We start from the raw sequence: 15,856 nt of genomic DNA, 5'->3' as shown, positions 1-15,856 counted from the left end.
CTCAAATTATGACCAAAACTTTTTATGTGGAGAGCGGTCTTTCAAATACGGCGCGCACCACCCGGTTTGTTAACATTCTCCATGAGCACATCTATTATGTAATAATAATCACTCTTGGGCACATTAACCCTTTGACTGTTTTGGTCGTATACATACGTCTTACGAGTCACCGTTTTTGACGTATATATACTCATAAATTCTAGCGGCTTCAAATCAAGCAGGAGAAAACTGGTAGGCCCACATGTGAGAGAATGGGTCTGTGTGGTCAGTGTGCACCATATAAAAAAAATCCTGCAGCACTTGGTGCATAATGAGAAAAAAAAACTCAGACCGTTTTTTAATTAAAATGCTGATTTTGTGGTCTATTTTCATATAGTATTTATGGTTGTATTCTCATTTTCTTGGTCTCATTTGATAGAATGGAAAACATATTATAGAAATAGAGGTGATTTTGATTGGTTTTACTATGAAAAGAACCTGGAAATGGAACTCAAAGTAGGGGAAATGTTTGATTTTTTGCCGATGTTCAAAAGTAAACAAATGATGTCATTTTCCAATAAATGTCCAAGTAGTCATTCTAATATGCAGTCATGAATGGGTTGACATTACTTATACAATTATTACAATATTGCAGTAGTCTGCATAACAGTAAATCTTCTATTTTTTGTTTGAATAAAAATTCAAAATAGAAAGCAAGAGTAATATCAGAGGGGCCTGGAGACATGACTGATGAACAAAGAAAATGTTGTGATGAATGGTTTGAAAAACCGACAAGTTGAAGATTGAGACACTTATGCAGCATATGAGAATCTTTATTCAGGAAACGTTTCGCCACACAGTGGCTTCATCAGTCCAATACAAAGAGGAAGGCGTAAGGAGAGGAGGAGAATGAGGTAATCAGTCCCTCAACCTGGAGTCGATGTGTTCAGTCCATCAATCTTGTAGAATGTACAGCATAGGGCCGTAGACGTGGCTTATATACTGTAGTGAGGTGACGTGAAGCAGATGGAGGCGGGGTCATAGTGGTACCATCCACTAGTCGAAGTAGGTCTTCGTCCAAAGGTTGAACAAGTGTTGAAGAATTCTTTGTAACAAGATCCCATGATGCTGCAGTGTCTGACAGTTGTGATGAATGGTTTGAAAAACCAACAAGTTGAAGATTGAGACACTTATGCAGCATATGAGAATCTTTATTCAGGAAACGTTTCGCCACACAGTGGCTTCATCAGTCCAATACAAAGAGGAAGGCGTAAGGAGAGGAGGAGAATGAGGTAATCAGTCCCTCAACCTGGAGTCGATGTGTTCAGTCCATCAATCTTGTAGAATGTACAGCATAGGGCCGTAGACGTGGCTTATATACTGTAGTGAGGTGACGTGAAGCAGATGGAGGCGGGGTCATAGTGGTACCATCCACTAGTCGAAGTAGGTCTTCGTCCAAAGGTTGAACAAGTGTTGAAGAATTCTTTGTAACAAGATCCCATGATGCTGCAGTGTCTGACAGTTGTGATGAATGGTTTGAAAAACCGACAAGTTGAAGATTGAGACACTTATGCCTCCATCTGCTTCACGTCACCTCACTACAGTATATAAGCCACGTCTACGGCCCTATGCTGTACATTCTACAAGATTGATGGACTGAACACATCGACTCCAGGTTGAGGGACTGATTACCTCATTCTCCTCCTCTCCTTACGCCTTCCTCTTTGTATTGGACTGATGAAGCCACTGTGTGGCGAAACGTTTCCTGAATAAAGATTCTCATATGCTGCATAAGTGTCTCAATCTTCAACTTGTCGGTTTTTCAAACCATTCATCACAACTGTCAGACACTGCAGCATCATGGGATCTTGTTACAAAGAATTCTTCAACACTTGTTCAACCTTTGGACGAAGACCTACTTCGACTAGTGGATGGTACCACTATGACCCCGCCTCCATCTGCTTCACGTCACCTCACTACAGTATATAAGCCACGTCTATGGCCCTATGCTGTACATTCTACAAGATTGATGGACTGAACACATCGACTCCAGGTTGAGGGACTGATTACCTCATTCTCCTCCTCTCCTTACGCCTTCCTCTTTGTATTGGACTGATGAAGCCACTGTGTGGCGAAACGTTTCCTGAATAAAGATTCTCATATGCTGCATAAGTGTCTCAATCTTCAACTTGTCGGTTTTTCAAACCATTCATCACAACTGTCAGACACTGCAGCATCATGGGATCTTGTTACAAAGAATTCTTCAACACTTGTTCAACCTTTGGACGAAGACCTACTTCGACTAGTGGATGGTACCACTATGACCCCGCCTCCATCTGCTTCACGTCACCTCACTACAGTATATAAGCCACGTCTACGACCCTATGCTGTACATTCTACAAGATTGATGGACTGAACACATCGACTCCAGGTTGAGGGACTGATTACCTCATTCTCCTCCTCTCCTTACGCCTTCCTCTTTGTATTGGACTGATGAAGCCACTGTGTGGCGAAACGTTTCCTGAATAAAGATTCTCATATGCTGCATAAGTGTCTCAATCTTCAACTTGTCGGTTTTTCAAACCATTCATCACAACTGTCAGACACTGCAGCATCATGGGATCTTGTTACAAAGAATTCTTCAACACTTGTTCAACCTTTGGACGAAGACCTACTTCGACTAGTGGATGGTACCACTATGACCCCGCCTCCATCTGCTTCACGTCACCTCACTACAGTATATAAGCCACGTCTACGGCCCTATGCTGTACATTCTACAAGATTGATGGACTGAACACATCGACTCCAGGTTGAGGGACTGATTACCTCATTCTCCTCCTCTCCTTACGCCTTCCTCTTTGTATTGGACTGATGAAGCCACTGTGTGGCGAAACGTTTCCTGAATAAAGATTCTCATATGCTGCATAAGTGTCTCAATCTTCAACTTGTCGGTTTTTCAAACCATTCATCACAACTGTCAGACACTGCAGCATCATGGGATCTTGTTACAAAGAATTCTTCAACACTTGTTCAACCTTTGGACGAAGACCTACTTCGACTAGTGGATGGTACCACTATGACCCCGCCTCCATCTGCTTCACGTCACCTCACTACAGTATATAAGCCACGTCTATGGCCCTATGCTGTACATTCTACAAGATTGATGGACTGAACACATCGACTCCAGGTTGAGGGACTGATTACCTCATTCTCCTCCTCTCCTTACGCCTTCCTCTTTGTATTGGACTGATGAAGCCACTGTGTGGCGAAACGTTTCCTGAATAAAGATTCTCATATGCTGCATAAGTGTCTCAATCTTCAAAGAAAATGTTATTTTAATATCCTCAATTGTGTAAACCTTATAGGTAAGGCTTGGGAGGGAGTGACTAAGAGGACCTTGAACTCTGCTTGGAAGAAACTGTGGCCAGAATGTGCAGACAAAAGGGATTTTGAAGGGTTTGAGGCTAACCCTGAGAATCCTATGCCAGTTGAGGAATCCATTATGGCATTGGGAAAGTCCTTGGGGTTGGAGGTTAGTGGAGAGGATGTGGAAGAGTTGGTGGAGGAGGACAATGAAGAACTAACCACTGATGAGCTGATAGATCAACTTCAACAGCAAGAGGCCAGACCTGAGGAAACTGGTTCGAAGGAGGGGAGAGAGAAATTGAAGAAATTGCCTACTACAAAGATTAAGGAAATCTGTGCAAAGTGCCTTGAAGTGCAAACCTTCATGGATGAAAATCACCCTCACACAGCTATTGCAAGCCGTGCTGGTGATTATTACACTGACAATGTTGTGAAACACTTTAGGGAAGTCATAAAGGAACGAGAGGTACAGGCCACTATGGACAGATATGTTGTGCGAAAGAAGTCCAGTGACTCTGAAGCTGGTCCTAGTGGCATTAAAAGAGGAAGGGAAGTAACCCCAGAAAAGGACTCGACACCTCAAGTCTTAATGGAAGGGGATTCCCCTTCTAAACACTAACACTCTCTCTCCCCTCCTCCCATCCCATCAATCATCACCAGATCTTCAATAAAAGTAAGTGTCATGTAATTGTGCATGCCTTTTTCAGTTTGTGTGTATTAAAATTAACATTTCATGTGGTAAAAATTTTTTTTTCATACTTTTGGGTGTCTTACACGGATTAATTTGATTTCCATTATTTCTTATGGGGAAAATTCATTCGCATACCGATCATTTCGCATAACAATGAGCCCTCTTGCACGGATTAAAGTCGCTATGCGGGGGTCCACTGTATTGTGAAATGTTTGGAAGAGCAGGGAGACTAATGTTCACTCCAGCATAAACAAAGTCACACTGACGATGTGTCAACCACTCCCTCGTATTTTTGTACAATTTCCTTCTTCAATTATATCATATTTATTATTATTATTGTTATTATTATTATTATTATTATTATTATTATTATTATTATTATTATTATTACTATTGTTATTATTAGCTGTAGCAGAAATGTTTAATTCTTTGCAGTGTTCAAGAGTAAACACATGATGTCACCGTCTAATACCTGTCCGAATAGCCATTCCAATATGCAGTCATGAATGGGTTTACATTATTTATACTGTAGTTTAATAGCAAATAATGAACAAACAAAACACTCACCACACTGAGTGGTGAGAGGGCTGGCTGCCAGTTGCGGGGGTCGGAGGGAGGATAGTAGGGACTTGCAGGTGGTGGGAAACTTAAATATGATTTGGCGGCTGGGAATTTGGTGGCTGGGAATTTGGTGGCTGGGAATTTGGCAGTTGGGAATTCGCGAATGTGTGAAGCCCGTGAAAGTTGAAAACGTGAATGTTGAGGGAGACCTGTAGACATTTTCATTAATCCATCGATGGTATTTTCTTCAAAATTATATAAGAAACACGTTACATAGTATATAAACATTTTATGTTTATATATTATGGAGGCGTTGTAGCCGGGTGGAGGGAAAACATTACGTCACTCCCCTTAATACATAACACTTCTGTTTACAATTCTCAGCATGAATTATTCATTACTTCTCCCTTTGTTTATGATGTCATCTAAAGGTAGTTGTTAGAAACGATTAAACTCAGTGAACATAGTATGTTGATGATAATAATATGGCTCTGGGCCACATTAAATATCGTGTAGCTATGTAGGTAGGTGTAGGTATGTAGCCCAGGCAGACTACATACCTACATCATTATTATAACTGATAATTATATGTATGTGTACCTATACCTAAGTATGCCTTCACTCAGGGCGTCATTTCTTCCAAAAATGGTGTTACATGAGAATGGGAGCGTTTCTCTTTATTCTACTGTATCAACGTAGAGACAACTTGTACACAATGTAAAGTGATGAAAACCAGACGCTTTCACCTGGTTTGTTTACATTAGTTGTGGGTGGGGTGGGGAGGGCTTCCCTGGCTGGTTACCCATACTTTCCAAACCTGACTTCTTACCTATCACCCTACATTAAGATTACAAATATTTTAAGGTAATGATTATACTGTACAGTGGACCCCCGCCTTACAATATTAATCCATTCCTGAGAGCTCATTGTAAGCCAAAATTACCGTTAGCCGAATTAATTTTCCCATAAGAAATAATGGAAATCAAATCAATCCATGCAAAACACCCCAAAGTATGAAAAAAAAAAAATTTTACTACATGAAATATTAATTTTAATACACAGAAACTGAAGAAGACATGCACAATTACTACTCTACTAAGAATAGAATACATGACACTTACCTTTATTGAAGATCTGGTGATGATTGATGGGATGGGAGGAGGGGAGTGTGTGGAAGTTATTGTTTAGAAGTGGAATCCCCTTCCATTATAACTTGAGGTAGCAAGTCCTTTTCCAGGGTTACTTCCCTTCTTTTAATGCCACTAGGACCAGCTTGAGAGTCACTGGACCTCTGTCACACAACAAATCTGTCCATAGAGGTTTGTACCTCCCGTTCCTTTAAGATTTGCCTAAAATGGGCCACAACATTGTCATTGTAATAGTCACCAGTACGGCTTGCAATAGCTGTGTTAGGGTGATTTTCATCCATAAATGTCTGCACTTCAATTCACTTTGCACACATTTCCTTAATCTTTGAAGTAGGCACAATGGATTCTACAACTGGCATAGGCTTCTCAGGGTTAGCCCCAAACCCTTCAAAATGTTTCTTAATTTCCATACTAATTCTCACCCTTTTTACCACAGGGTTGGCACTAGAAGCTTTCTTGGGGCCCATGATGACTTATTTTGCAGTTACAAGCACAAAAAACACTGGGATAAGGTGAAATGTACCGAATGTATGCGTGAATGCGACTGCACTGGCTAGCTTGTAAACACTGGCACCCACGAGGCAGCTGAGGCCACACGTGGGACGCGTCCCGGACGAATCACACAAGGCGAGTTTTTTATCGTGAGGCGAGGCAAAATTTTTGCATTCAAATGCTTTGTATAGCAGATTTAACGTAACGCGATGCGTTCGTAAGATGGGAGTCCACTGTATATGTATTTTATCGCTCTTGGGAGCTTTAATTAAATCTAGTATACTATTACATGTGAGTGGGGTGGGGAGGGCTGCCCTGGCTGGCTACCCATACTTCCCAAACCTGACTTAAGTAATAAAACTCACCTCTCACCCTACATTAAGACTACAAATATTTTAAGGTAATTAATGAATGTACTGTATATGTATTTTATCGCTCTGGGGAGCTTTAATTAAATGTAGTATATCACATGTGGGTGGGGTGGGCTGACATGACTTGCACTCATACCTCCTAGACCTGACTTCCTACAAATAAAACTCACCTCTCAAGAAACCACACATTTACCAATTTCAACTATCCAATAAAGTGGTTAGAAATTGGCAATTTTGCTAACTTCACACAAATTTCAGAAGATGCCAATTTCCAAATAGGGTCCAGAATAAACAAGACAGACATTCCTGGCACTAAAATAACAAGTTCTCTGTCTGTTAGTCACGTCCCCAGGCCCCTCTTATATTTCTTTTGCTTTCCACTTTGAATTTTTATTCTTACAAAAAATAAAAGACTTACTGTTATGCAGACTACTGCATTAGTGTAGAAATGGTATAAATAATATCAGCGCACTTGTGAAAGAATATTAGACTCACCAGTTGACGTGTATTGGACGCCTGGCATGATTTGTTTACTTTTGAACTTTGGTAAAAATCGAACATTTCTGCTACTTTGAGCTCAATTTCAAGGTACTTTTCATTGTGAAACCAATCAAAATACTCTCAATTTCTGTAATATGTCTTTCATTCTATAAAATGAAACCAGGAAAACTAGAATACAACCATAAATACCATACGAAAATACAGTGCAAAGTCGCTGTTTTAATCCAAAAACACGTTCAAAGTTTTTTTTTTCTCATTACGCAGTGTGTGCTGCAGGATTTTTTTATACTGCACACACTGACCACATAAACCCATTCTTTCATATGTAGGCCTACCAGCTTTCTCTTTCTAGATTTGAAGTCGCTAGAATTTAGGCGTTCTAGTACGTCAATAACCCTGGTGCATAAACCATACTACTACAGTGGTCCCTCGTTTTTCGTAATTAATCCGTTCCTGGAGGAGCTACCATAAACAAAATTTACGATTTGCGAATCAATTTTCCCCATAAGAAATAATGTAAATACAATTAATCCATTCCTGACACCCAGAAGTACAGTGGACCCCCGGTTAACAATATTTTTTCATTCCAGAAGTATGTTCAGGTGCCAGTACTGACCAAATTTGTTCCCATAAGGAATATTGTGAAGTAGATTAGTCCATTTCAGACCCCCAAACATACACGTACAAACGCACTTACATAAATACACTTACATAATTGGTCGCATTTGGAGGTGATCGTTAAGCGGGGGTCCACTGTATTAAAACAAAAAAAATTTTACATGAAATATACATGTAGTACATAAACAATACATACAATGGGAAATGATGAATGAAACATTAACAGCATAACACTTACCTTTATTGAAGATTCTTCTTAGTGTATGGGAGACTGGAGGAGGAGAGAGATTGGATTTTTTATAGTTTGGAAGGGGAATCCCCTTCCAGCAACACCTCAGGTACCAATTGCTTTTCTGGGGTTGCTTGTCTTCTCTGTTTCTTACTGCCACTAGGACCACCTTGAGAGTCACTGGAGTCCTGTCTCGCAAAATAACTGTGAAGAGAGCTCTGTTTCTGGCGTCTCTTTAACACTTCCCTAAAATGGCCCAAGACTTTGTCACTGTACATGTTGCCAACATGGCTTGCAACAACCTTATTAGGGTGATGTTTCTCCATAAAGCTTTCCATCTTACCCCACATAGTAAAAATCTCTTTAATTTCTGAAGAAGGCACCTTCTTCCATCTCTCTTCCTCCTCCTCTGCAGCAAGATTCTGAGCTGCAATGTGTTGCTCTTCTTGCTGAAGCTCTTGCAGCTCCTCAGTGGTGAGCTCTTCGTTGTGGTCTTCCACCAATTCTTCCACATCCTCCAAACTCACATCCAACCCCATGGAACTCCCCAGTGCCACAATTGATTTTACAACAGACGTAGGCTCATCAGGGTCAGTTCCAAATCCTTCAAAATCCCTCTTGTCGACACAATCTGGCCACAATTTTCTCCAGGCAGAGTTCAAGGTCCTGGTAGTCACTCCCTCCCAAGCCATACCTATAAGGGTTATGCAATGGAGGATGCTGAAGTGTTCTCTGCAAAATTCCCTTAGGGTCAAGTGAGTGTCTGTGGTCACAGTCAAGCACCTGTGAAACATTGCTTTTGTGTAGAGTTTTTTAAAGTTTGCAATGACCTGCTGGTCCATGGGCTGGAGGAGAGGAGTGGTATTCGGGGGCAAGAACTTTACTGTGATGAACCCAAACTCCTCGAAAATTAGGTCATCCAAGTTTGGAGGATGAGCAAGTGCATTGTCCATTACTAGCAGGCACTTGAGATCCAATTTCTTTTCCAGGAGATACTCCTTCACACTGGGCCAAACACTTCATTGAACCACTCGACGAAAATTTCCCTCGTGACCCATGCCTTACTATTAGATTTCCAAAACACACATAATTTACTCTTCATAACATTGTTTTTCCTGAACACTCTGGGATTTTCTGAATGGTACACTAGTAATGGCTTCACTTTGAAATCCCCACTAGCATTAGCACAGAACATTAACGTCAGCCTGTCTTTCATAGGCTCGTGTCCTGGCATTGCCTTTTCCTCTTGTGTAATGAAGGTCCTCTTTGGATTTTCTTCCAAAAGAGGCCTGTTTCGTCACAATTGAACACTTGTTCAGGTTTCAGTCCTTCAGCCTCTATGTACTCCTGGAATTCATGCACATATTTTTCAGCCACCTTGTGGTCCGAACTGGCAGCCTCACCATGCCTTACCACACTGTGTATGCCAGTACGGTTCTTAAATCTCTCAAACCTGCTTTTGCTGGCCTTAAATTCACTCACATCACCACTAGTTGCAGGCAATTTCTTTATCAAATCTTCATGCAACTGCCTAGCCTTTTCACAAATAATCAAAGTCATAAGAGTATCTCCTGCTAATTGTTTCTCATTTATCCACACCAATAATAACTTTCCACCCTCTTCGAGTACTGGCGATCTCATTTTTGTCAGCATAGTTACCCCCTTTGCAACAACAGCATCCTTGATTTCCTTTTTCTTGGCCACTATGGAACATAAGGTTGTGTAGGGTTTCTTATACATCTTGGCCAGTTCGGCCACACTTGTACCACTTTCATATTGTTCAATGTTGGTTTTCTTAAATTCAATCGTATTTCTCACCTTTTTTACCACAGGCTTGGCACTAGGAGCTTTCTTTGGAGCCATGGTAGCTTATTTAGTACTTGCAAGCACTAAAATAAATGGAATATTATGAAATATTTCGCTGGAGCACGTGAGGGGACCTTCGCTCACTGGTAAACAATGCAAGACTGGCTGCTGCCAAGGCTCACACCATGGGCACGCGTCCCGGACGAACTACAACTCGCGAGTCAACCTACGAAAAGCGAGTCCATGTTTATACAAAAATACCCCTATGATTGGCAAAATTTACGATTGCCGAGAACTACGAAAAGTGAGGGACCACTGTACATCGAAAACCCTGAAAGTGTTAAGACTACAAATATTTTAAGGTAAGTAATGAGTGTACTGTGTGTGTATTTTACTTTTTATTGTTTTTAATGCCTAGTTCTATTGCCTTGTTACCTGGCATTTATATGCATTTAAAAGTGGAAAAAATGGTGTTCTGCTTTCCGGTGATGTCTGCTTTCTGGTAGTAGCCTGGAACCTAACCTGCCATATAAGTGGGGCCCTACTGTAGTCACAAACACACTGACAGGTGAACATTTTCACCTGCCTTGGTCACATACTATTGTCTAAAAATATATACAAAATATTTATAGGCCCCAGCAATGTTTTAGACATGCTGGGGTATATATGAAACTCCTTGAAGCACGGTGTAAGACGAGTGTCACTCCATGCAATACATTTTGTATTATTCCATCGTTTTTAGTGCTTGTAACTCCTTAATAAGCCACCATGGGCCCAAAGAAAGCTTCTAGTGCCACCCCTGTGGTAAAAAGGGTGAGAAATACTATTGATTGGAAGACAGAGATAATCGCAAAGTAAAAAAGTGGAGTGCGTGCCTCCGAGCTGGCCAGGTTGTATAATAAACCCCAATCAACCATTGCTACTATCTTGGCCAACAAAAAGGCAATCAAGGAAGCTGTTGTTGAGAAAGGTGCAAATGTGCTTACAAAACAGAGATCGCAAATACTCGAAGATGTGGAGAGACTGTTGTTGGTGTGGATCAATGAGAAACAATTATCAGAAGATAGTGTTTCACAGTCAATTATATGAGAAAAGGCAAGGCAGCTGCATGATGATCTCATTAAGAAAATGCCTGGAACTAGTGCTCATATTGGTGAATTTAAGGCCAGCAAAGGTTGGTTTGAGAGATTTAAGAATCGTAGTGACATATACAGTGTGATAAGGCATGGTGAGGCTGCCAGTTCTGACAAAAAAGTGGCTGAAAAATATGTGCAGGACTTTAAGGGGTACATAGAGGCTGAAAAATTAAAACCCCAACAAGTGTTCAATTGTGACAAAACAGGATTGTTTTGGAAGAAAATGCCAAACAGGACCTACATTACTCAGGAGGAAAAGGCACTCCCAGGACACAAGCCTATGAAAGACAGTCTAACTCTCATGTTTTGTAGTAATGCTAGTGGGGATTGCAAAGTGAAGCCTCTACTGGTGTATCACTCTGAAACTCCCAGAGTGTTCAAGAAAAACAGTGTCGTCAAGCCTAATTTGTGTGTGATGTGGAGGGTAAACATTAAGGCATGGGTCACTAGGGACATTTTCCACAATTGGTTTCATCAAGTGTTTTGCCCCATTGTGAAAAAAACACCTCCTGGAAAATAAATTGGAACTCAAGTGCCTCCTGGTATTAGACAATGCTCCTGTTCATCCTCCAGACTTGCAAGAGCGAATTGTGGGGGATTTTAGTTTCATAAGTCAAGTTTTTGCCTCCTAACACCACTCCTCTCCTCCAGCCCATGGACCAGCAGGTCACTTCAAATTTCAAAAAACTGTACACCAAAGCAGTTTCAAAAGTGCTTTGAAGTGACCTCAGACACTGAATTGACTCTAAGGGAGTTGTGGAAAGATCACTTCAGTATCCTCAGTTGCATAAACCTTATAGGTAAGGCTTGGGAGGGAGTGACTTGCAGGACTTTGAACTCTGCTTGGAGAAAATTGTGGCCACAATGTGTACAAGAGAGGGATTTTGAAGGGTTTGGGGTTAACCCTGAGGAGCCTATACCAGTTGTGGAATCTATTGTGTCATTGGGAAAGTCCATGGGGTTGGAGGTTAGTGGCGAGGATGTGGAGGAGTTGGTAGAAGACGACGATGAAGAGCTAACCACTGATGAGGTGCAAGAGCATCTGCAACAGCAATAGACCACAGCTGAGGAAATTGCTTCAGAGGAGGGGGAAGAGAGATGGAGGAAGCTGCCTTCTTCAACGATTAAGGACATTTGTACAACGTGGACAAAAGTGCAAGCCTTTATGGATGAACAACACCCTAATACAGCTGTTGCAAGCCATGCTGGTGACTTTTATAATGACAATGTTGTATCCCATTTTAGGGAAATCTTAAAGACACACCAGAAACAGAGCTCTCTGGACTGATTTTTGGTGCAACAGGGGTCCAGTGACTCTCAAGCTGGTCCTTGTGGTATTAAAAAACAAAGAAGGGAGGTAACCCTGGAAACGGACTTGCTACCTAAAGTCCTTATGGAAGGGGATTCCCCTTCCAAACAATAATACACCTCCATCCTCTCCTCTCCTCCCGTCTCATCACTAAGTCTTCAATAAAGGTAAGTGTCATTTTGTAAATTATTAATGTATGTACATATTTATTCTGTCTGTCTCATTGTTTTCTGTGTAGGAAAATGTATATTTCATGTGAATTTTTTTTTTTTTTAATACGTTTGGGTGTCTGGAACGGATTAATTGTATTTCCATTATTTCTTATGGGGAAAATTAATTCAGATAATGATAAAATTGGTTAAAGACAAGCTCTCTGAAATGGATTAATATCATTAACTGAGGGTCCACTGTACTAAGTGGTCTCAGATTTTTTTTAATACTGCACACACGAGTGTTAAAACCCATTCTACACTAACCAGGTATTTCAGGGAAATCATGCCAAATTTGGAAATAAAATTTGAAAATAAAATGATCTACATGTGCTAGTGAGGTAACAACGTGGATCTACATTTGGACAGTAAACAGGTTAAGGGTTACAAAAAAAAAAAAAAAAAAAAAAATTTCTTTCAAAATATTTAAAGTGCTAGAAGTGGAAACATAGATCAATGTCTGGAGAGTTAACCCTCTCAGGGTCGGTCCCATAATATTATGGCTTTGAAGCTGGGGTCAGTCCTGTAATACTGACCCAAAATTCTAGCAGCTTCCAATCTTGCAGGAGAAAGCTGGTAGGCCTACATGGTCAGTGGGCACGGTATAAAAAAAAATCCTGCGGCATGCAGTGCATGAGGGAAAAAATTGCGACCATGTTTTTGCTGTAAAACAGCGACTTTGCAGTGTATTTTCATATGTTTTTTATGGTTGTACTCTAATGGTTTCATTTGACAGAATGGAAGATTTATTACAGAAATATAGATGATTTTGAATGGTTTACAGACTAAAAGTAACTTGAAATTGAGCTCAAAGTAGCCAAAATGTTTGATTTTTGTCAGTGTTCAAGAGTAAACAAAACACATCATGTGTCCAATATATGTCAATTGGTCAGTCTACTATGTACTCACAAATGCACTGATATTATTTATACCATTTTTAAAATAATGCAGTGGTCTACATAACAGTAAATCTTCTATTTTTTTGTGAGAATAAAAAATCAAAATGAAAAGCAAGCATAATGTAAGAGGGACCCGGAGACATGACTAATGAACATAGAAAATGTTATTTTATTTCCAGGAATGTCTACATTATTTATTATGGACCCTATTTTGAAACAGGGACTTAGCCCTCCCGGAAGGGGCTAGTGAGCTCTTCCTTCCTTGCAAACAGCTTTATGAGGAGCACATGTATGTACCATAGTGTTACAAGGCACACCTTCCTCTCCTTGCTAGAGTTCATGATCAACTGCACAATGAGGTTAAATAAGAGTAATTACTCTTTTCTCTTTAGCTGGAAAATTAATGGAAAACCTGTGCCTTACTTTATCTACAAGTTGGGACTATTAGCAAGTCTGGTCTATAGCAAGATAACAAGATACCTACCTTCTTGTATTGAATATTGTTGCAATGTGTAGTAAGAAAGAGATATAAAGCTGAACTCAGAAATTCTTTTGTACAGAGAGCGACTTGCGGGCTCTGGGCAGGGCGACAAGCTAGGTTGAATTCAGATATCCGAGTGTGCACGCATCACAAATATCCCGCTAAGAACAAAGAAAATACTGACTTTGTGTGGTAAACTCTGAAAACTAGTGTTAAAAAGAAACACGAGTATATCATCCAGGGTATAATCCCAATAAGTGTAAAGTTTGTGTTGCAGTATGAATTCAGGTGTTATGAACAAAGGGACAAGATATCACCCTATTGCATAAAAACTGACCAAAGTGACTCCCTATCAATGAGTGAGGACGTTATATAACTACTCATCTGTAGCAGCTTACTCAAGACATCAATACTGGAGTCATACTTCCCCTACAACAAAGTAGGGTAAATTGGGTCAGTTACAATACCCAGGTAAGTCCAGCTATACCCACACCTAATTACATTAGCTGCAGCTAATAGGTAGGGGTGAGATTTGACTGGAATTACCAGTAGATCCTGTAATGTGTGGGTGATTCACCCAAAACTACCTAAGTATCACTATGCATTTCAGATGATAATGAAATGCTGAGATATACACTCCTTTGGGACAAATTATATGACTAACAAACTTGTTAATCGACAGCCACTGTGGACTCTGGGATGGCACCCCAAAGGGATGTCCAGGGAGAGGCTGCTGGACATCATGCTGTTAACAGATAAGTACCAACTGCTATATGTTGTTTCATGCAGAAAAGTGTACTTATCTAACCAGTTCTCCACAGAAATTGGCCAAATTAGTAATTTCTGATCACTTTATTGGGTAGTTGAAATAGGTAAATGGGCAGTTTCTTGTACTCAGTTGATAGAATAAAAGGAGTTCCAGCTAAACAGTTATAAGTCTGGTCGACTGGGGCAATGGAATTGGCCCAAAATAGGGCTCAAAGTGGGCAAAATTGCCAATGTATAAATATCGCTGAGACCGCTAACATCGCTTTTGGTTTCAATACCTTTGGAAAAATATTCTCTATCATTCCATAATTTTTTTCGGGGGGGGGGGGGATTATATGACCATGGGGGGAAGTTTGCAAGCAGGGGTCTCGACCCTCAAAGGGTTAATGGGTTAAGAATCCTTAACTGGTCATGTAGGAGTTATACCAACAGGGCACTATTCCTAAGCTAGTTCGTGGACCCTAACTACAGAAATAACACAAACTACTTAACAAGAAGCATTTCATAAGCTTTCAAAATCTTAAACACCAAATAAACTTAACAAAGATTAACTATAATGAAAAAGCCTACCTTCTCCATGGAAGTGAAAAACTCTTGATACTTTATTATCAGCTTGTGTAATGCACGGCCTTTTCGTGCAACATCATCATCGCTCGAAACGATGCCCCCAATCTCTGCCAAATCGTTGAAGTCAATTCCGCTGCTAAACATCTTACCAGCTGCACTAAGCACCACAGCTCGGCAGTCTGGGTCATCAGCCAGCTTATCAAAACACTCACCAATCTCCCTAAATACATTACATTACATGAAAAGAACTGACCTACTAATCTTAGGTAAGTTTTCAAGAGTAGAAACACTCTTAAAAACTGATCACACATATATTTCACAGCGCTTAAGAAGTGGCTTACAGCTCAGTGTAGTGACTTCAGCTCCCAACCAGAGGACCCAGGTTCAATCCTGAGAATATCTCCTTACACTGTATTAGTTGCCTCTCTTCACCTAGTGATAGACAGGAATCAGGATAAGGGGTGCTAGCATACCTTAAAGAAGACTGGGTTTTGAAATAAACTAAAGCAGGATAACGGCAACTTGGAATATATACAGCCTCTCCTCACTTAACAACGGGGTTCTGTTCCTATGACCACGTCAGTAAACAAATTCGTACCTAAGTGAGGAACCACCCTTTACCAACACCTCAAAAATATCACCACCCAAAATTAAAACATTCACTGTTTTATGTTTCCTGTGAAAATCCTTTCAATCTGTTCGTTATTAACAATAATACAACGGGC

General features: G+C 40.5%; 1 protein-coding gene across 1 annotated transcript in view; it reads right to left on the bottom strand.

The window, feature by feature from the left end:
- Nucleotides 1–15,382, bottom strand: part of LOC128703136 (delta(3,5)-Delta(2,4)-dienoyl-CoA isomerase, mitochondrial) — a 92,976-nt gene extending 77,594 nt beyond the window's left edge. The window contains exon 1 of the mRNA XM_070103446.1: nt 15,135–15,382. Within this exon, the coding sequence (XP_069959547.1) occupies nt 15,135–15,275 (141 nt within the window). The 5' untranslated portion in view covers nt 15,276–15,382. The remainder of the gene's footprint in view (nt 1–15,134) is intronic.
- Nucleotides 15,383–15,856: the final 474 nt, after the last annotated feature.

The sequence above is a fragment of the Cherax quadricarinatus genome, chromosome 85 (genome assembly GCF_038502225.1).
Source record: "Cherax quadricarinatus isolate ZL_2023a chromosome 85, ASM3850222v1, whole genome shotgun sequence".
NCBI classification, from domain to species: domain Eukaryota; kingdom Metazoa; phylum Arthropoda; class Malacostraca; order Decapoda; family Parastacidae; genus Cherax; species Cherax quadricarinatus.
The sequence above is the reverse complement of the archived record's forward strand: the minus strand, read 5'-3'. Positions and strand labels throughout refer to the sequence as shown.